The 22,245-nt window shown below is 37.5% G+C and overlaps 1 protein-coding gene across 7 annotated transcripts in view; it reads left to right on the forward strand.

Moving 5' to 3' along the window:
- Positions 1-22,245, forward strand: part of Tanc2 (tetratricopeptide repeat, ankyrin repeat and coiled-coil containing 2) — a 316,075-nt gene that overhangs the window by 175,425 nt on the left and 118,405 nt on the right. For all 7 annotated transcript variants that reach the window (XM_029484218.1, XM_029484219.1, XM_029484220.1 and 4 more), the window contains one exon: positions 12,487-12,750. In XM_029484218.1, coding sequence (XP_029340078.1) covers positions 12,487-12,750 — 264 coding nt within the window. The remainder of the gene's footprint in view (positions 1-12,486; positions 12,751-22,245) is intronic.

Below are 22,245 nucleotides of genomic sequence, written 5' to 3' on the forward strand. Positions count from 1 at the left end.
ACAATTTGCAAAACACATGAAACTCAAGAAGAAGGAAGACCAAAGTATGGACACTTTGATCCTTCTTAGAAGGGGGAACAAAATAGAAGGCTTTACAGAGACAAAGTTGTGAGCAGAGCCTGAAGGAACGACCATCCAGAGACTGCCCAACTGGGGGATCCATCCCATAAAAAACCACCAAACTCAGATACTAGGCAGATGCCAACAAGAGCTTGTTGACAGGAGACTGATATAGCTGTCTCCTGAGAGGATCTGCCAGTGCCTGACTAATACAGAAGTGGATGCTCACAGTTACCCATTAGACGGAGCACAGAGTCCCCAATGAAGGAGCTAGAGAAAGTACCCAGGGAGCTGAAGGGGTTTGCAGCCCCCTAGGAGGAACAACTATATGAACTAACCAGTAACCCCAGAGCTCCCTGGGACTAAACCACCAATCAAAGAAAATACACAGAGAGACCCATGTCTCTAGCTACATATGTAACAGAGGATAGCCTAGTTAGTCATCAATGGGAGGAGAGATCCTTGGTTCTGTGAAGGTTCTATGCCCCAGTATAGAGGAATGCCAGGGCCAGAAAGCAGGAGTGGGTGGATTGGTGAGCAGGGGGAGGGAGGAGAAGATAGGGGATTTTCAGAGGGGAAACTAGGAAAGGGGATAACATTTGAAATGTAAATAAAGAAAATATCTAATTAAAAAAGAATCAAAGTAGGCTTGATGTCTTGTGCATGTAGTTCCAGTGCTGGGAAAGCAGAGGTAGATGGTCCCTGGTGTTTTCTTGGCTTGCCAGGCCAGCCTACTTGGTAATTTCCAGGCCAATACCTTTCTCTACTCCATACAAAAGGTATGGCTAAGAAGATGGGTAAAATACCAGGTCTCTAGCACCCTTGTTTGATTAAGGGCAGATGTGACAGTACACAGAAATAATCCATCTCTAACCAAAATGGGAGGCAGATCCCAGCAACTTGCTAGCAAGCCAACTTCAATGAAGAGGGAATTCACATTCAGTGAGATAATGTGCCTCAGAAAATAAGAATAAACTAAATTTCTTCTTCTTACACCATACAAAATCAAAGATTAGTGACCTTAAAATAAGGCCTGAAACTTTTAAACTAATAGAGAAAAACATGGGGAAAATCAATTGAGAATGTATGTTAGTGTAGTGCATGTGATTGGGGGCAGAATGTGATGTCATAGTGCACATGTAAAAGTCAGAGAACATTTGTGAAATCAGTTTTCTACTTCTACCATTATGTGGATTCCAGAGATCAAACTCAGGCCACCAAGCTTGTACATAGATGCCTTTTACCTAGTGTGCCATGTTGCCCTCCCTTTTTCAATAAAATTATTTTAAGTTATCAACTGCTAGATTTCTCTCTAGACTCCAGAAAGTTTGGTTATTAACCAGCCCTAATTAGCACATGGGATAAAAAATAATAATAAATGAGAAATGAATGTTTTCTATCATTAAAGCCTAGAAAGTATTACCTTCAGTTCTATGTATACAAATTCACATCTATCCTTAGACAAAATCAATTGTTTTTCTTGTCCTGGGCTGCAAGTGCAGTTTAATTAGTAATACTCCTCTGTCTATGCAGATTAGTCTGTGTAAATCTTTTTTCATTGTTTTAGTTTCCCTTTATCAACCTCTTCCCATTGTAGGTATTCTAATATGTTTATATAGCATCTTATTTTAATGTATCCTTTCAAAGTATATGCTGCTGGGTGGAGCGTGTGTATATGTGTAAGATATATAAAGTGACATGTTAATATAAGCTTTTATTTATTTTTATTTAACTTTTATTGATTCTTTGTGAATTTCACATCATGCACCTCAATCCCATTCATCTCCCCATCCCCTTGTACTCAGCCTTTGCCCTTGCAACCTTCCGCACAAAAGAAAGTATCTCATTGTAGTGTGTCTTAGTGTGTGCCACAGTATACCCTTTTGTCCACACTTCTTTACTTGCAAATGTCCGTTGCAATGAGTCTTTGGTCTGGTTCAAGGCCTCTGGCTTCTGCTACACTATCACTATTGGATCCTGTCCCCTTCATGCTCTCCAGCAGTTTATTGATGGGGTAGTGAGATGGGCCAACTCAAAGTCCTGGATTTGGGCCTGGGTGGTATCTGAGCTGGTCAGTCCACCAGCTCTCCCCCACCCACACCACCAGGGCCAGCTCTCCAGCACTGTCCTAGCTACCTCATCTAATGCTGCAGCCAACAAGAGTTGGCTTGCTCCTCCATTCTCTTGTCCTCAGGGCTGACTCACCCACACCCATGACATCAGAGCCAGCTGCCCAGGGGAGGTGCAGGGCCCACTCAAGAGTACTGCAGCTGATGAGGGGTAGGACCACCTCTCCTGCTCTCAAGCCTCTAGGGCCCACTCTCTTACAATGCCCAGGGGAGGGGTGGAGTCAATTTAGACATCAGCATGGCCCAGGCATCAACCCAGACCTAGGACATCTACCTGGCCTTTGGTAATAACAAACCCCCATTGCTGCAGGGGTAAGGACCCAGACATGGCCCTCCGTGGTAGCACAGATTAGGATGGTATCAGGGCCTTAGATTGCAACACCAGCTACTCATAGCAGGCTGTTCCTCACTACTCTCAAGTCTCCATTTCTGCTTCTCTTTCTCTTCCATCTCTCCCCACTTACTTGTTCATCTTAGTGGTGCCCAGGGTATCTGGGTATCTAGGGTCATCTCAAAAACAGTCTTAAGTATGCTATGCCCCTGTGTGACACCAGGCAGGGGTCAACTCTGGCTTGCTCCCTGCCCAGGCCTGTGGCATCAGGGTGGTTCTGTAAGCCTGTTTTAAGAACTATGTAATACCCATTTTATATGGCTACCTCACATTTCACTTATGAACATTTAGCTTAACTCCACTGCCTCTAGCATGGACAAAACTGTCCTCAAATTTATAACTGGAACTAGAATTTCTGGGTCATGTGGTTTATGATTAATAAAATTTATAAAATATGGCCAGAGTGTTTCCAGCAGTATATAAAGCATCTTTTCTTTTTTTTTCTCATGTCTTTGTCATGACTTTCTACCATAATTCCTAAAACCCCAAACTATGAGTATTTTAAGATAAATTCATATGAAATGTATTAAACTATAAGATCTCATCTGATGGACCATCCAGAGACTACCCCACCCAGGGATCCATTCCCATAATCAGCCACCAAATGCAGACACTAATGCATATGCCAGCAAGATTTTGCTGAAAGGACCCTGATATAGCTGTCTCTTGGGAGGCTATGCCAGTGCCTGGCAAACACAGAAGTGGATGCTCACAGTCAGCTATTGAATGGAACAGAGGGCCCCCAATGGAGGAGCTAGAGAAAGTACCCAAGGAACTGAAGGGGTCTGCAACCCTATATGTGGAACAACAATATGAACCTAACAGTACCCCCCCCCCAGGAGCTCATGTCTCTAGCTGCATATGTAGCAGAAGATGGCCTAGTTGGCCATCATTGGGAAGAGAGGCCCCTTGGTCTTGCAATCTTTATATGCCCAGTACAGGGGAATGTCAGGGCCAAGAAGTGGGAGTGGGTGGGTAGGGGAGCAGGGTGGGGGGAGGGTATAGGGAACTTTCAGGATAGCATTTGAAATGTAAATAAAGAAAATATCTAATCAAAAAATATAAAATAAAATAAAATCAAAAAAGGCAAAGGGAAAAAAAAGATCTTATCTGAACTGAGAGGTTATTTATAGTCCTTTCCTGCTCATCACATATGAATATATTTTATTGTGAAAAATGTTACTATGGTTCATCTCAAGATGATACTCCCTAATCATGTATATATTTTTATAAGTACATTTTAACCTTCCTGAAATTAGAAATTTTCTTTATTCTAGAATACAACTCATTCAGAGTTTCATATATAAAGTTATAGACTTAAGTTATTTGACTTAATTTTAGTAAATAATGGATATAAAATTGTATCTGTTTTTTAATTTGCATTCCATATATATATTTCCCCTTATAAGCAAAATTAAAAGCTAGAGCAAAATCTTTGAGCACAAAAAGGATAGCAAGGATTGGAGGTAGGAGAAAACCGAGGCACTAGAAACAAAAACAAGTAATGGATAAATATCAGTGCAGTACCCCAAAACCAGAGAAGACAAAAGTGTTGGGGAAGGAATGAATGCAGTGAAATAACAAAACTCAAGACACCAAGAAAAATGAGGGCAATTAACAAAATACTTTTCTGTATTGGTTTTCTCTTAGAGATTACCAAACCAAAGTCTTTGTATTTGTTGTAGCCAGTATGACAATGAGTATATCTCTGCTACTTACAGTATACATATAAATATATGGATTTGTTTATTTAAAATAGATATTGAATAGGTAAAATGCATATAACAAAGTTTTATAATATTAACACAAAATTTAATTCCATTCCTGTATTCTAATAATTAAAAATCCAAAAACAAAATTAAGGATATAGGTCCAGAAATATCAAAAACTATAAAGAAGACCTGAGAAGATAGCTCCATTGACAAAGTACTTTCCATGCAAGCATGAGAGCGTAAGTTCCACCCTAGTACTCATGTATGAAATTGTGATGTTCTCCTTTGATCCTGGACTGGGGAGCCAGTCAGTCTAACCTGATCGGTAAGCTGCACAGCAGTGAGAGAGCCTGTCTCAAAAAATAAAATGAAAAGTAACTAAGTAAGACACCCAACATCTGCCTGGGACAAACACACCAAAATACTTAAAAATACTATTTATAACAAGCAGGAAACTAGAAATGCCTCAATTTTAAATATTATAACTATAAAATGTCATCTGTGGATTCCTGAAAACTTTCAAATTTCTATGTATTTTGATCTTATATAGTCTTGAATCACCTCAAAATATGATACAGTATCTACCACAGAAAGCATTCTCTATGGCCTCATAACTTCCTTCTCAAAGTCACAGTGCCCCTTAAGTCTGAGGTGGTAATTTCTCAAATACTTGCAGCAAAATTTATATTTTTAGTTTTTATTGATATACTTCGATTAGTATAAAATTTTGTACGTAACCATTCTACTAATTATAATCTATCACAGTTGTATTACTTCAAGCAATAATTTTGATATCTCCAGTCTTTCTGAGATAAGTATTTGTGATGTATATGTATATGATTTCAAGCATTCCTTTCTCATACCAAACTTTGATTAGATCCTTTTGGAATGGTTGTGGAGCAAAAGATTAACTGAATTGTGAATCTATTTTGGTTTCTTGACTTTTATTCACCTAGAAATCACATTTCCCTCCAAAAGAATTTAAATCTAGATCCCCCTGTAGTCAAATTTTAGGGTTTTTTTTTCTTTCAATCTTAAGGGTTTTTTTTTATTTTTTTTTTATATCCAATGACTTACATCATTGAATGCTAATAAAGATTAAGTATCTGTGGTCATGTCCACTATTCAATGATTATGTTTCAATTTTGTAGCCAAAAAAGCAAAAGTAACAGCTCCTCCTTTGTTTCTTGAGTAATACTTGTTCCCGCAGAATGTTGTTCATTGTTTCATCCATGTTGCCCTATGAGTCATTTGCTGAGTGCTAGATATTTTGGATTAGCTTTTTTATGCCTTTCTCACTCACGCAGAAGAATTTTAATCCAGAAATATGGCTGCTCTGGCAAGGGATCACATCCACAGATCCTTGTGATCTGGCTGGAATGTAGAGATACTCTGGAATATAGTATGATCTGGCTGAAATATAGACATGCCCTGAGTACACAGCTTTAATTCTTATCAATGGAGGTAAAATTAGATTGTAGAAGGGAGCAACTATGCTTGAAAATGACATCTAATTGAGGGACAGACAAAGTGACAGAGTAAGTCAGAGATACTCTGTAAGATACCAACTTACATGAGAATACACGGGGAAGAAAGGTGACTTAAGAGAGCAAGGAGAGTCAGAATGGAAATCAAGAGTTGGTTCAGTGAATGAAGTACAATTCAGTTGAATCAGTGAAGTGGAGTTAAATTCAATTCTGTGAAGCCAGAGAATAAGAAAGAGCCAGAAGATTAGAACAAATTGCCAAGCAGAGCAGTTCATTGAGAAGCCAAGAGAAACCAGTTAGAATCAGTCAGCTTGGAGAAGAGTTTGAGCCAGAACAGCTAAGTTGAACCAGCCAGTCTAAGAAACTAAAGCCTTCTGAGCCTAGGTTAGCAGACAGCAGCCGGAAGATTGCACAAAGCTAGAAGCTTCCAGGCCTAAGCCTAGAGATAGTTAGAAAAGAGAAGAAAATGCTCTGGGATCAGCCCAAGCCATGTGTTTGCACAGCTTGGATACAGCTCTCATCTCATCCCTTCATCTGTAGAAATAAAAGCATCATTTACATAAGAATAAAAGTTACTCTTTACACACGTTTCCAGAAATGTGCAGACACACTAGTAACTTTGCTAGGCCTGTACTCTCAACTCCATCATCTTTCCAAACTGTCTACTTGTAATACTCATCATTAGAAGATCTTGCATAGCCATTGGCCAAATTTATATTGCGTAATGTGTTTTTTAAAGACAGTCTGGACACTTTGTTCATCAAAATGATTTAAAAGACCAAATGGCATTTCTTGTAAAATTAACTTGACAAGGTTAATAACCACTTACTAAGCAGAGACTGTGGTCCATATACAATCATTGAATCCTTATAGTGTGTTATAATCCTTTAAGATCACTATGGAGAACTAATAGGATCAGATCATTGAAAGGACATACAACATTTGTCAGAAAAAGCTTATAAAAACTTTCAGAAAGGTACTGGAGAACAGATAAGAGGGTAAACATGCACAAGGGGACTAAGTCACTTCCAGATGAAGCTATTGCTTAATCACACGTGCTCTGACCTGAGCATAAACCACCAAGATTTGTATCGAAAATCTTGCTGTCAAGGAGAGCTTCCAGAATTTTCCATTGAAATCAGTGATGCCCTCTGGCCAAATAGCCAAATCACGCTGTCTAAATCCTTTGAGTATAAGCTATCAGTAAACAGCTAGTCCTGGGTTCACCAAAGGAAGTTTCAAACTTTAAGCAACATATTACTTATTCCACTTACCTACCTTTGTCTTGGTCAGTAGCCAGTGCCAAGTTTCTAAATATCCATGGAAAGAAGCATAGAATGTTTCAGTCTGGCAGTAGACCAACTTTGTACACTGTTCTATAATAAAGATAAATTTTTTCATAATCTTACAAATGTGAGATTGAAAAATAGTTGCTCTCATGGTGTCTTAATTAGGGTTACTGTATTGCTGTGCTTAAATACCATCACCAAAAGCAACTTGTGGATGAAGTGGTTTATTTGACTTACATTTCTGGAGTCACAGTTCACTAAGGAAGTCAAAGAAGGAGTTCAAAGTGAACAGAAACCTGGAGGCAGGCGCTGATGCAAAGGTTATGGAGATTCCTGCATACCAGCTTGCTCCTCTTACTCAGGCTTACTCAGCCTGCTTTCATATAGAACCCAAGACCACCCCAGCCCTGGGTACTACTACCCACAGTTGGTTGGGCCCTCCCACATCAATCACTCACTAAGAGAATGCTCTACAGGCTTGACTACAGCTTGATATAATGGAGGCATTTTCTCAATCCTCCTCTCAGATGCCTTAGCTTCTGTCAAGTTGACATAAAACTAGCCAGCACACCGAGTCATACAGGGTTATATGTCAAAGGAAAAGCCAAGGCTGGCTTGGGTTTGTATGACTTCAAAACCTATGGTTATGATTATTAAAATACATTCTCAGGCAGATGATCCAAGGTTCTTACCTGTTAGCTTAGAGTTTCTATTCCTGTACAAACATCAGGACCAAGAAGCAAGTTGGGGAGGAAAAGTTTTATTCAGCTTACACTTTCACATTGCTGTTCATCACCAAAGGAAGTCAGGACTGGGACTCAAGCAAGTCAAGAAGCAGGAGTTGATGCAGAGGCCACGGAGGGATGTTACTTGTTCAGCTTGCTTTCTTATAGAACCCAGGACTACCAGACCAGGGATGGTACCACCCAAAATGGGCCCTCCCACCCTTGGTCACTAAGAAAATGCCTTACAGCTGGAACTCATGGAGGCATTTACTCAAGGGAGGCTCCTTTCTCTGTGATAACTCCAGCTTGTGTCAAGTTGACACAAAACCAGCCAGTACATCTGTCATTAAAATTGTAGTTATGGGCTGGCAGTATGGATCAGTGGGTGAAGGGAAGCACATGCTGCCAAGCATGACAACCTGTCTTTGATCCCTGGGACTTGTAGGATGGAAGAAAAAAACTGAAAAAAAATTGTCCTTTGACTTCACACTCAGGCCATGACATGTACACTCCCACAGACTTACACAAACAAAGTAAGTAAATGTAAAAAATAGGCATAGTAAGAGAATAATAAATCAATGTGATCTAATAATTGCACACAATAAAAATATAAAAACAAGTTTTAAAATGTGAAAAAGATTTAAATAGATGTTTCACCAAACAAGCTATAGGTAAATGATTAATAAGCCAATGAAAAGTGCTTATTATCATTATATCACTATCCCTAGTGATTACTAGAGAAGTACAAACCAATCACAATGAAATACTACTCCACAGCCACAGAATGGCTGTTAAAGGGAAAAATTCAAATATGATAATACCATGTCTTATACATTACTCATAGGAATATAAAAGTGATATTGTTATTTGGGAAAGTAATTTGGCTGTTTCTTACAAAGTTAAGCTTTTTTTTTTTTTTTTTTTTTTTTTTTTTGAGATGGAGTCTCATACAGACTAGCTTAGGACTTGCTATTCAGCCAGAATGACCTTGAACTCATGCTCTTCCTGCTCCCTCATGAGTGCTGGAATTACAAATATGTACCACAATGCAGGAGGGTTGCCTTGAGTTTGGGCTATATACTGAGTTCAAGGCCAGCCTGAGCTACAGAATGAGACTTAGACAGTGGACAGCTAAAATTCATTAAATATTACCTGAATATGAAAGCAGCATCAAGAAGTAAAAATGCTTGAGATTCTAAGTGGTGGTAGCTGTTCAAATAATTTACCTTCTGATATTTCATGTGAGTTGTTTAAAAATTTTTGTGCCTACTGATTCTGACTCAATAAAACCAACTTGTGCTTAATTTTCAAAATACAGATAAGCTCTGTAGAAATCTTTATGGTACATCCTCAGAAACTAAAAATATAGCTACCATCTGATCTAGTTACAACACTCTTAGATGCCCAAAAGAGTCTGTCATCATGCTGCAGAAATATTTGTATGACAATGTTGTATTTTAGGACTATTCTCAATAACCAGAAAATAGAGCCAGCCGAGATGTCCATCAGCAGATAAATAAGGAAAATATGATCTACAGCAAATGTAGAAACGTATTTAGTGATAAACAGAAATAAAATCATATAATTTGCCAACTAGTCTAAATTAGTCAAAACTGGTGACTAAATTTAGTGAGTGTGAAATTGTTATCAGAGTGACCGAGAGCTGGGAAAGAATCATACCAATAAATGTTCTCATTTGTTGAAACCCTGGAGTATTACTGAGAAGGCCACCTTCTCAAAAGCTGGAAGTTCAAAGTCTATTTAAATTTTTGGCAATAGCCTTAAAATAGAAGCCTAATTGATCTCTTTCACTTATTTCTCTAACACAAATCAAAAAACTTTACCAAGTCAAAATAACTGAAAGAAGATGACATAGTGTTGGAGGTATGTGAACACTTACTAGTATTGGCATGCAAACATAAGGTCTACCTAGAACTTTACTTACATATCACTAAAATATGTCATCTTGTACTTTGAGGGTTTGGGAGTTGGGGTTTTGTTTTGTTTTCAAAGCAAATCATTTCTTTACTTGAATGCTTATCCAGGTAACATATTTATACTCTAGGTAAAAAATATTTTTAGTATAAGTACTATAAAAATTGCACTGAAGAATAAGCCTATTTATTTTCTGCATCTTGTTAACATTTGCAGCATCCTCTAAAACTGCCAGAACAGCACAGCCAGAAATAGAGTTCACTTTTGAGTGTTTCTCTATGCTTTTTGTAGATGGAGTAGGGTGTTGGCCCATGTCTCTCACATGTTTTCTCCTTTTTCAAGTGGAATTATAGAGTTGATACTAAGTCATTTGTTTGGTTTTTTTAAAGAGTTACAGAGTTGATACTAAGTCATTTGGTTGATTGGTTTCTTTATTTTTATATGCATGGGTCTTTTGCCTACATGTATATTTGTGTTTCATGTATGTGCCTGGGAACCCAGAAGAAGGTGTCAGACACTCTGAGTCTGGAGTTTTGCACAGTGGGGAGCTACCATGTCATGCAACAACAGGTGCTGGGGATGGAGCTCACATCCTCTGACTCGTCTCTTCAACTCCCTGATGCTATTTTAAATTTTAAATATGAAAGTAAAACTCTGAAAGTATAGTAGTTTCCTTCTAGAAATGTACAATTTAGTACAGTAATCAAGGCACTCTCAACAAAAGAATTGCTACATTATTAGTAAGTGGTTAAGATTCCAAATGGTTACCTAAAAGGTTCTTGCTTTTTAGTAACAGTGGGCTAGATGCCAAATTTTACCAGGCATCATGTCTTCGTGTGCGCAGTGAAGGATAGTAACACCAGCCCTGCTTAGATAACCAGATGGAATGGACATTTACACAATTTTAAAGTTATAACTAGGACTGGGTGTAATTTGATGATAGAACATATGCTTGGGTTTAATCCTCACCCAAAAGAAATACAAGTTACAAAGTACAAAATATGAATTTATTGTGACTACTGGTATTATTAAAGCTTATCTAGTTTTACTTAATACACATCTAAGCTCTTCTGGGTGTTATTTCCTTACCTCTTAGGCTCCTGACTTATTTTAGTCCCTGATTTGTTCCTCATGTTCATCTTTTGACACAACTGGCTTCTTTCTCACCACTGCCGCCACCTGCTTTATCCTTGGTTTTCTGCTCACCTTGGCTTATCCTTGTTTACAAAGACTATCCAAGATGCAGGCGCACCATTTTCCTTGCTTCATTTTGTTAGCTACCTGACCCTGGGGATCTTAAGTTGTCCATTTCTTATAGTTTTTACAACTGATTACTATGCAGGAAATAAAAGGTACTAAATATGGGAATTTGATTTCCAAAGTTTACAGGTTCCCAAAAATGCTCAGTGATATTTCTAATTTAATTTCTCCTGAGGGGCTCTAGAACATATGCCTCTTCTCTGGTTCTGTTTCAGTTTGTGTTGAGTAGCCCAAGCTGGCTGTGAATTTGTAATCATGCCGATGACATTCCAGGTGGCCTGCTATACCTCTCACTCCTCCCTCAATTCTGAATTGAGTCTCTCACATCTTTTTTTTTTTGGTTTTTCGAGACAGGGTTTCTCTGTGTAGCCCTGGCTGTCCTGGAACTCACTTTGTAGACCAGGCTGGCCTCGAACTCANAAATCCGCCTGCCGATGCCTCCCGAGTGCTGGGATTAAAGGCGTGCACCACCATGCCCGGCTCACATCTTTTCCTTGTCCAGTTAAATTCCTTTTTCCAGATCCTTTTCCTTTTTATGATGAAAAAAATCTCTCATTTTTTTCCTTAAAGAAAAGTTCAGATTTTAATTTGTAATTCATCTTCCTTTGTACTACAAAATCTAGAGCTCCACTTAAATTTACAGAAAGAAAACATCATTAAATAGGATTATAGAAATAACCTTTTAAGTTTATTTCTTTTCTTTGGAGATAGAAACATTCACATTATAGGATGAGAACACGAACTAAGTATAAACCTCTCCTGGGATGATATTTCTTATTCTTTTATAGTTATTTCTAAAAATTCAATAATTTAGACTTTACTGTTGTTCATTTCTTCATTTCTGGAGTTATGAAAATGATTCTATTCATGTATAATTATTAGGAAGATTAGATAAATTCTAGAAGACCTTTAATGTTTTGGTTTAATTAAAATCATTATTCTTTAGTAAGCCACTTACTTACAAGCGATGCAAAGGATTAGAACTGAGAGAAATTGTACAGGAAAGGCCTCTGCTGCTTCCTTTTTTAAGCAGGGTTTTCTACTGCATTCATTTCTACTTAGTTACTGTTCATTTTGATCACATGTTTTGTTGGTGGTGTGTGTGTGTAAACATGAGTCAAGGAATAGCTAGGGAAAAGAAAGAGATGAGAAGAGTAGAGAGAGTTTTGTGGGGCCTGTTGGTGCTCTCTGACAGTCCATAAAAATAATAAGTACCATTTAAATAATTCTAAAATTTTATCTTTGTTAGGACTTGTTCTATGTCCGTTGGTACTGGTATATGAATTTGCTTGTTTCATTTAAATAAAGTGTTAAAAATGAATGTAAGTTAAGATTGCTGATAGTTTCAATTATTTAAACTAGTAGAGGTAAATGGCTGTAGTAACTTTGGAAGATAGTGTTAGTTGTATTTTCACGTACTTATAAACTTTTAATCACAAACAGATTAATTTTTCTTTTGACTTTAAAAAAAACATTTGTTTTATTCTTATTTTTTCAGCAACATTAACAAATTATTCTGAAAACATGGAGCGAACAAAATATGTTGGAGAAGGCAGTAAAGAATTAGGGTCTGGAGGAAACCTAAAGCCATGGCAGTCTCAAAAATCCAGCATGGACTCTTGTCTGTACCGAGTGGATGAAAACATGGCTGCATCCACATACAGTCTGAACAAGATCCCGGAGCGAAATCTGGAAACAGTTTTATCGCAATCAGTACAGTCTATTCCGTTGTATCTCATGCCTCGGCCAAATTCTGTAGCAGGTAAGTTGGGCTTTGTTTTTGTTGTTTAAGACAGTTTTACTGAAAATATAATAAATAAAAATAAGACAAGTCATTCTTTTGTGTAACCTAGGAGAAAATTTTTCTTCTTCATCAAGTGCTTCCTCATTCACTTCCCATGATATACTGAAACACATATGAAATCAGAGAAATAACCAATAAAGTATATAAACTAGTTAGTCTCATTTGTAAAAATTTTAAGGGCTAGAGATGTAACTTAGTGGTGTAGCATTTACGTGGCATGCATAAGATTCTGAGTTCAATACCCAGTATTCCAACAAAAAAATAATTTAGTTTGGTGTTTTAGCTTTTTAGAACTTGAGTTTTAATAACCATTATTTAATTGGAGCATATGTTGGTGCAGTTTGTATATCAGAAGTCATCCATTGTTTGAAGTTATAACAAATGAACAGGCAAGAAACCCAGCTTCTTTCTCCCAGTTTAGTGTTCTCACAAAACTTGCTGATGTGGTATAGAAGACCGGGTGGGTGTCTTTATTTCCCAGCTCAGATGTCACCAGCAGGATCGGTCATAGAAGAATGATACAGGAGGAGAAGTAACTGAAACTCTGAGTCACTTTTTCTCAGCAGCTACACAGGAGTGATGTCAGGGATGTTTTTAATACAGCTATTTTGCTATTTAATTATTCAAACAGGAGTTTTACAGAATAGCCATGCTGACATTTTCAAGCTGTATCCTTGTTATCACTTTGCCCATACTACAAAATAAAAATTGTATTTGCCTTTCTGACTCTCCAAATGAAGACATATATCCTGGACAGATATATTTCATAATATGGGATAATAGAATATTTATTGTCATTAGACTTACTTTCCAGGGATAATTATTTATTATGCAGCCAAGTATGATAGTACCCACTTTTTTTGCAACAAATATTATTTTTTTAATTAGGTATTTTCTTCATTTACATTTCAAATGCTATCCCAAAAGCCCCTCCATACCCTCCCCACACACACACACACTCCCCTACCTACCCATTCCCACTTCTTGGCCCTGGTGTTCCCCTGTCCTGAGGCATATAAAGTTTGCAAGACCAAGGGGCCTCTCTTCCCAGTGATGGCCTACTAGGCCATCTTCTGTTAAATATGCAGCTAGAGACACGAGCTCCGAGGGTACTGGTTAGTTCATATTGTTGTTCCACCTATAGGGTTGCAGATCCCTTTAGCTCCTTGGGTACTTTCTCTAGCTCCTCCATTGGGGGCCCTGTGTTCCATCCAATAGCTGACTGTGAGCATCCACTTCTTTGTTTGCCAGATAGTACCCACTTATAGTCCTAGTATTCTAGAGGTGGAGACAAAAGGGTCAGGAATTGAAAGCCAATGTCAGCTACATAGTAAGTTCCAGACCATCATGAGGTGGATATACAAGGTCCTATTGTAAACCAAAAATGAAATGATTCTTTATGTTAGTGCTGGCTTCTTGCCACTCATTTCCCTTTCCTACCTGCTCTTTTGGTTCTGATCTTTGGGAAATGATCAACATCTGTTATCAGGTATGATGGTGAAGGAATGGATCGTCTAGATTTTTCACTTTTATATAGTGACAGCAATTTTTTTCCTCTTAGGGCCCTCTACATATGTTGATCCTTGTATGTAAGGGATTGCATATGTTACCCAGCCATCTTCATGCTGTCTTGTGGGAGCTGTATTCAGAGAATTTGAAGCATGTTTGTCTTCTGGTTACTCCTTTTGTCCTGAGTGATACATTTGCATTTCTGACCCTGAAGTTTTGTATCTACTTCCACCATCCAGACTCACTAAGTAGGGTGAATTATGAGATCCTTCACTGTCCATAATCATGAAATACCACTTAAAATCATAGCCACACAGTTAGAAGGAATGACATTGATGAGGATGTGATGGAACTAAAATCATTGCACGTCAATGATGGGGTATGTCATACACTGGTACTATTAAAGTTTAATGTGGTTTACCTAAAACCTAGCAATTACACTCAGAAGATCTGTGAAAAAGAGCTTCATGAAAAGTCTTGCTTACTGGTTGGTGGACAGTTTATTTCTGTAGCTAACGGTGCTGCTTTGGCCATGAATATATCAGTCTGTAGACCTATGTTTTAATTTCTCTTAGGTAGATACTTAGGAGTACTAGCCATTCATATGTTAGAGTTTATATTGAACTTTTTAAGCACCTGCCACCCTATTTTATAAAGTATATAAAGTGGCTGTGCCATTTTATATTCCTAACTAGAAAGTACTGTGATTTCTGTTTCTCTACAGCCCTTCCACAATTGTCATTTGTTTTACCTTTATGACTTTAATTAATGAGTGTGAGGTGATATTTGATTGTGGCTTTAATTCATACTATGCTAGTGCTTAATAATACTGAGCTTATTAAACTAGTTCTTACACATTTTCACGATTGAAATTTTACTCTGATATTTAGTACAGCTTTTGATTGTGTTGCTTATCTTCTTAGTGAATTTTAAAACAATTTTTCTGACTAAAACTTGTATCACAAGTGTGTTTGCAAATACTTTTCCCACTTTGCAGCACCTCTCTTCATTCTTCATTGATATATTTAAAGCACAAAAGTTAGAATTTTATTGAAGTCTATCAAAAATTTTAGTGGATGTCTTAGTTAGGGTTTTACTGCTGTGAACAGACACCATAACCAAGGCAAGTCTTATAAAAACAACATTTAATTGGGGCTGGCTTACAGATTCAGAGGTTCAGTCCCTTATCATCAAGGTGGGAGCATGGCAGTATCCAAGCAGGCATGGCACAGGCAGAGCTGAGAGTTCTACGTCTTCATCCAAAGGCTGCTAGTGGAAGACTGACTTCCAGGCAACTAGGGTGAGGATCTTACACCCACACCCACAGTGACACACCCATTCCAACAAGGCCACACCTTCAGATGGTGCCACTCCCTGATCCAAGGATATACAAACCATCACAGTGGACAATGTCTTGCTGATATTTTTTCATCATTTTAACTGTTTATATTACATATTATAACACTAGTTTCTCTCTGTCATTTGAGTTTGTTTTTACTCAGTGTTGGAGAATATTTTTCCTCTACATACTTTGTGTTCTCCCTCCCTTCTCCTTCTCCCCCTATTAAAAAATAAATAAAAGTATATTATCCTTAATCATTATGCCAGGAGGTCACAGCTGTGTCATTTGTAACATTAGCCTTTCTAGGTAGTAAAGCTCATTAGCTTCTGAGGGAGTACTGATCAGACATCTTAAAGGGAAATGAAGGACAGACGAGATGGCTCAGCTGGTACAGGCATTATGCTTGCCTAGTTAGGTCCATAGACCTCACTTGGTAAAAGGAGAAAAAACTGCCACAAGTTATTCTCTGACCACACATGTGCACACACATAATAAATCACTCAATAATTAAATAGAAACAATTAGAGAAAAAGGAAGGCATGAATGTACCATTAGAGGTCAGTTAGGTTGACATGAAGAATATGATCTTAGACTGCTGGAATGGTATGCATGACTGTTGAACAGGATACAAATCAATAAGATAAATCAGGGAATTCTAACAATCAGTGTTGAACATATTACAAACAGGTTTACTGTTACCTAAAGATCAAATCAGAAGTCAGACAGTATATTGTTTTCCATTGTTTTCTGTATCTGGAAACCATGGTTTTAGTCTGTTCCCACAGAGACAGGAAAGTAAGCTGTGAAATGAACGAGTCATTTATTTTCAAAAGTTCATGGACTAGAAATTTAAAATGTTTCCAAAATGTAAGGAAACAAAGTTACTTTCATTGGGAATTACCCTGCTGTATAGAATGTGTAAGAATCTGATAAAACCACAAAAATCTGGTAGTTTAAATGACAATATAACTAATCTTATTTTAAATTAGTTTTCTTAGCCCAGTAGAGTCCCATCTTTACATTTTAACTCTGTCTATATACATACATGTTGTTGTATACTGTGTGGTATGTATAGATAAATGGTTCTCCAAACTAAAGAAGGTGAATCTCTTTGATATCGAGAGTAACTGATATCAAGTGCTGTAATACACACTTTTAGCTCCAGCATTTGGGAAGCACAGATGGAGTCTGAGTTCCAGACTAGCCTGGTCTGCAGAGCCAGTTCTGGACAGCCAGGGCTACACAGAGAAGCTTTGTTTCATAAAACCAAAAAAAAAAAAAACAAATTACCTGAAGTTTTCAAGTATGATATAGGAAAACAATCACATATTTTTTGTTTTACCAGAATTTTTAGTTTGCATACAAAGAACAGATTCCACTATGTTTTCATGTGTAGTTGTGCCTTGCTCATACTCACTCCTCATCACCTCCCATGTCCCCATTCACAACTGTCATTTGTGAGCTCCAGAAATAGTTTCTTTTCTGCTTTCATATAAAGTATTTTTTAATCAAGGGTCTACATACAAGAGAAAACATACAATATGTGTTCCTCTATTTCCTTCTCTTGTTCTCCATATGCTTATTAAATTCTCTTAACCATGGAGCCCCAGGAGTTGTATAAAGGAGGCATATATGTTCCTAATAAAAGGCTTTGTTTCAATCCAATGTTTTTTAAACTTAATATGACTAATATGAAGCAATCAAATAATTCAACAGTGTGAAAAACCACATTGACTCCTGGGTGTCTTGACTCGCATTTGTAAAAGCAGCACTGGGAAACTGATGCAGCTTAGTGATCAGTTTGCAACCAGACTGGGATTTTAAAATCCTGCCAAAATAATGTCTAACGTGAGTCTTGCTATGGTATCTATTTCTGCCTCTTTGGGGAAGAGAATTACCTTCTTTTGCCTAGGCTCCCATGATGGCTCTGGCCCCAGTGCTTGGCAGTGGAAACAATTACCAAGGCCGTCTCTTCAGTCACCTAGTGAGTTTAAGGCCTGCCTGTGCCACAGAAGACCTTGTCTTTAAAAGCAAAGAAACTTCGAAATAAATGAAAAACAGAATTATTTTGTGAGACCAAGACCCTGTTTGAGGTTTTAACACTTATGTGGAGGGACAGCAGAGTCAGCACATATGCACTTGTGTAATGGGGGATAATTTTAATTTCTCTAATCTTTTTATTTCTACTCCTAACATATACGTAGAATTATAAAGTTCCTCGCCGGGCAGTGGTGCCCCACGCCTTTAATCCCAGCACTCAAGAGGCAGAGGCAGGCAGATTTCTGAGTTTGAGGCCAGCCTGGTCTACAGAGTGAGTTCCAGGACAGCCAGGGCTATACAGAGAAACCCTGTCTCGAAAAACAAACAAAAACAAAACAAACAAAAAAAAAGAATTTTAAAGTTCCTAAATGATCATCTATCTTTTATCAACTGCATTATTAATATAAATATATCAATTAAATAGATTTAGCTATATAGTTTTAGAAACATGGTGGCTAAGTTAAAATAAAAGGATAAATGTGCCAATTATAAGCAATGATATCTTCGCCCAAGGATAGAACTGTTTACTAGAAGCATAAACATTTTCAGCTTGATGAACTCAGAATGTAGCTTAGAGGGCTTAAGACTGAGGGTAACTGGCTCTTTAAGCTCTTACCTTTCTTACTCTCATCTCTGGCCCTCCTTCTCTCTCTCCCTAACCCCCTATCTCCACATGACCATGGCTGGCCACTCTCTTTATTTCTACCTTCTCTCTTTTTCCCTACCTTTCTACAATAAAGCTCTAAAACCATAAAACTGTGACAGTCTGTAGCTGAAGTTATTCTCTAAATAGACCTTTAAATTAAAATTCTAAACATGAAAATTTTAAACTCTGAGTTTTATAGCATGGATAATTTAATTGCTATTGTATGTTTGTTTTTAAGTTTGTGTGTTAGAAGGAAATAGACTTGGATTTGTGGTTGCACAGCTGGAATTATCAGCCGGCTGTCTATGGTCATCTTTGGTAGCTTGAAATGAGATTGGCAATGGTTTGGAGGCATGTGGGAAGCAGGAAATGTTTGCAGCAGCTGTTGTCCGTGCTTTGTGTGGGAAATAGGGTTCTGTTGAAAAATACACAAACAAACTCCATTAAAAATACAATTTCTCTCTATCCACTTGTTAGTACTTGGAGCAGCACAACTTTCTAAGGAAAGAAAGCAGGTAAATGCAGATTGGAAATCTAAGGTGATGTAAATGAATCTAATTAGAAACTATAATGCATATTTTATAGAAAGCCAAAAGGGGATTTTTAGCAGTCAGAATAATGACTTTATTTGTATAAATATAGGAAAGGTGACTTTCTGCCCAAGAGTAGGAAACAGAAGTGCCCTTCCATCCTCCTTGTTGAGGCACAGCAAGTGTTGGCTATATTACTATAAGCTGTTTCCATTAGTAGCAACTGATATAAAAAGAAATAACTAAATGGGCTTCTAAAGTCAGGTTGTTTCTGAAATGCTTTCTACCAAATGTTTGCTGCATTTTTTTTCCTCTGATCAGATGTGATATATTTAAACTATATTCACTTTTTTTAAAAATGCTTTTGTCAAATGCTTTATGAATATATAATCTTCAGCTATTTCAATCTAATAAAATATATACTTTAACATGTTTTTTCTCATTTTCCTAGTCCCTCTTTCTCTAATGAAAACAAGACGTTTTAATAGCAGACTTTATTGACTTTAGAGTTTTTTCCTTTTACTTAAAAATTTGGAAGAGTTAGAGGAAGGACTGAAGGAGCTGAAGAGAATTGCAACCCCATTGGAAGAACAACAGTGTCAACTAAAGGGACTGTCAGAGCTCCCAGGGACTAATCCAAAAACCAAGGAGCACTCATGGGCTGGTTCGTGGCCCTGGGCACATGTGTAGTAGAGGACTGCCTTGTATGGCCTCAGTGAGAGAGTATGCACTTAGTCCTGTGAAAACTTGAAGCCCCTGGAAAGAGGGATGCTTGTGGTAGTGAGGTGGGCAGGTGGGGGAGTACCCTCTCAGAGGTGGGGGCGGAAACCTGGAAGGTCTGTTGGAATGTAACAACTTTTGGAATGTAAATAAATAAAATAATTTAATAAAAAAAAAGAAAAAGAAAATAAGGTGCATTAATGATAAAAAAATTTCATTACAGATTTGGGTTTTTTGTTTCATTTCACTTGAATTTATGAATTTAAGTAATTATCTCATATATTTGACTAGTGTTAATTAAACATAATACTAATTTAACTTGACATAATTCTTTCTCTCAAAAGTATTTGCCAATACAATTGCAAAGTAAGTGACATATGACATGGGAATTTTTAGGGTCACTTATATATACTATCATATCATCTGCAAAAAGTGATATTTTGACTTCTTCCTTTCCAATTTAATATATTTGTCCTTGTGGGGCTCTCATTGGTCTTTGTAGAGGATGATGGTATTATTGCTATGGTTATCTTCAAAGTTTCCCCATGAGAACAATGATGATTTGCTTGTTGATTGTTTATATACCTGAAACTCAAGATAAAGATACATATATAAAATATATAATATGCAGTCATCGTGTGGGTATTTATTGAGAATGAACTATGTGTCAGGTACCTTCAAAGCACTTATTATCAGTTAGCAACACAAAGATTCTCTCATCATGAAGCTTATATTCTAGTTGGAAAAAAATAAACATAGTAAGTAATTCCCATAGTATGATCCCATAGATCTTATTCAGTTTTTTTAAAAAGTAAAAGCAGTGTCAGTGTTATCTGAAAGAAGACCTCCTGTTCATCACCAGACCAAGCATAGTCCTTCAGTAGTGTCTAGTAAATATTAAGGCAAAGTGGGGATGAGGTTGAATATAGTCAGCAGCTAGCTAAATGTACAGATAATAAGTCAGAGGTACACTGAGCATTATGTTCATGACACTCAGTTCATTGTCTGAAGAGATAGGATGATCAAAAATAAATCAGATGTTACCACTTGCTCTAAACAGCCTATTACATTAGCTAATGTGGAGACACATGCCTATAAATTCCAGTACTTGAGAGGGGGAGGCAAAAAGATCAGGAGTTCAAAGCCATCCTCAGTCATTAAAGGGAGGCCAGCCTGGGCTCTTGATCTGACTAGGAGATCAGTGAAGCAGAGAAAGTGTAATCAAAGCACATTTGACAAAGGGAGAGGAAAGACTTAGACACTATGACAGAGGTTTTCTCAGAAGATTACTTGGAAATGGAGAAGCTCCCAGGGACAGAAAGAGTTTGATACAATCTATTTGTCCCCTTGTACTTTTAAGTTTTATCCAAAAAGTTCTCCATTCTTGTGGTATTCAGGGTTGTTTTCAACTGATTTCATAGTTGGGAACCTTGACTTGTTTCCCGCACGTGGTGAGCGATGAGTATTTTCTCTGCTGGTGCACATCCAGCTTCCCAGCGCCGCTTGCTGCAGGAGCTTCTTCTCCCTGCTGTGGATTCTTGGCACTTGTGCTAAAATGAGTTGGTTGTAAAGTGTGGGGTTTTTCATTCCGTCTTTATTCTGTTCCTTTGACTGATGTGTCCACATCAATACTGTATTCCAAAGCATGTAGTATTGATTACTGCAGCTTTATAGGGTATTTTGAAGTCAGGTAATATAATGTGTTTTGTGAAGAATTTTGAAAAGGGTTCAATGGGGCTATAGATTACTTTTAATAGCATGGACATTTTTAACAATATCAGGTCTTATAGTGTATGAGCACAGGATGTCGTTCCAATTTTGGGTTCCTTTTAGTCTCTTTCATTTTTAGTTCCTTTATAGCTTTAATTGTAGAGCTTCTTTACTTCTTTAGTTATAAAATTTATTCTTAGATATTTCATTTGTTGTTTTTGAAACTATGACAAATGAGATTGATTTTTTTAATTCCTTTTTTATTTAGAATATTTGCTACCAGTGCATAAAAACACTACTCAAAGTTTTTTATATATGAGATCATGTTGTCTACAAGTTCAGGCTAGCCAAGGCTACATAGTGAGACTTTATCTCAAAGAAAAGAAAAAGCATGGCAAAAGTATTATTAGGAAATAGGGTTGATATTTTTGCTGCCACTTCTGTTATATTAACCGAGTGAGTAAATTAAAGAGCAGATTAGTAAGTACTATTTCCAAAGTTCAGTCACCATAAACAGCTTACCTGTGTTCTACTGTACTTTCTGTCCAGGACTTGTTCCCTAAGCTGGGAGAATTCTAGGCTGTTTTCTCTACCCTTTTTTTGCTTCTTCTTCGTTTGTTCATTTATAATAAGGCGATATATAATACTGGTAGCAAAAGTGGCTTGTAAAGCTTTCTAGGCAACCAACCATGTTCTCTGTCTTAGTTGGATTTCCATTGCACCATGACCAAAAGCAGCTTGAGGAGGAGAGGTTTTATCTCATCTTACAACTCTCAGGTCACACACTCCATTACTAAGCAAAGTCAGAGCAGGAACCATGGGAGAAAGCTGCTTGCTTTGTTCATCATGGCTTGCTCAGTTTATTTTCTTATGCACCACCCAGGGCCAGGGGTTTTACACACACACACACACAGGGGTTTTACACACACACACACACACAGACACACACACACACA

The sequence above is a fragment of the Mus caroli genome, chromosome 11 (genome assembly GCF_900094665.2).
Source record: "Mus caroli chromosome 11, CAROLI_EIJ_v1.1, whole genome shotgun sequence".
Lineage (NCBI taxonomy): Eukaryota > Metazoa > Chordata > Mammalia > Rodentia > Muridae > Mus > Mus caroli.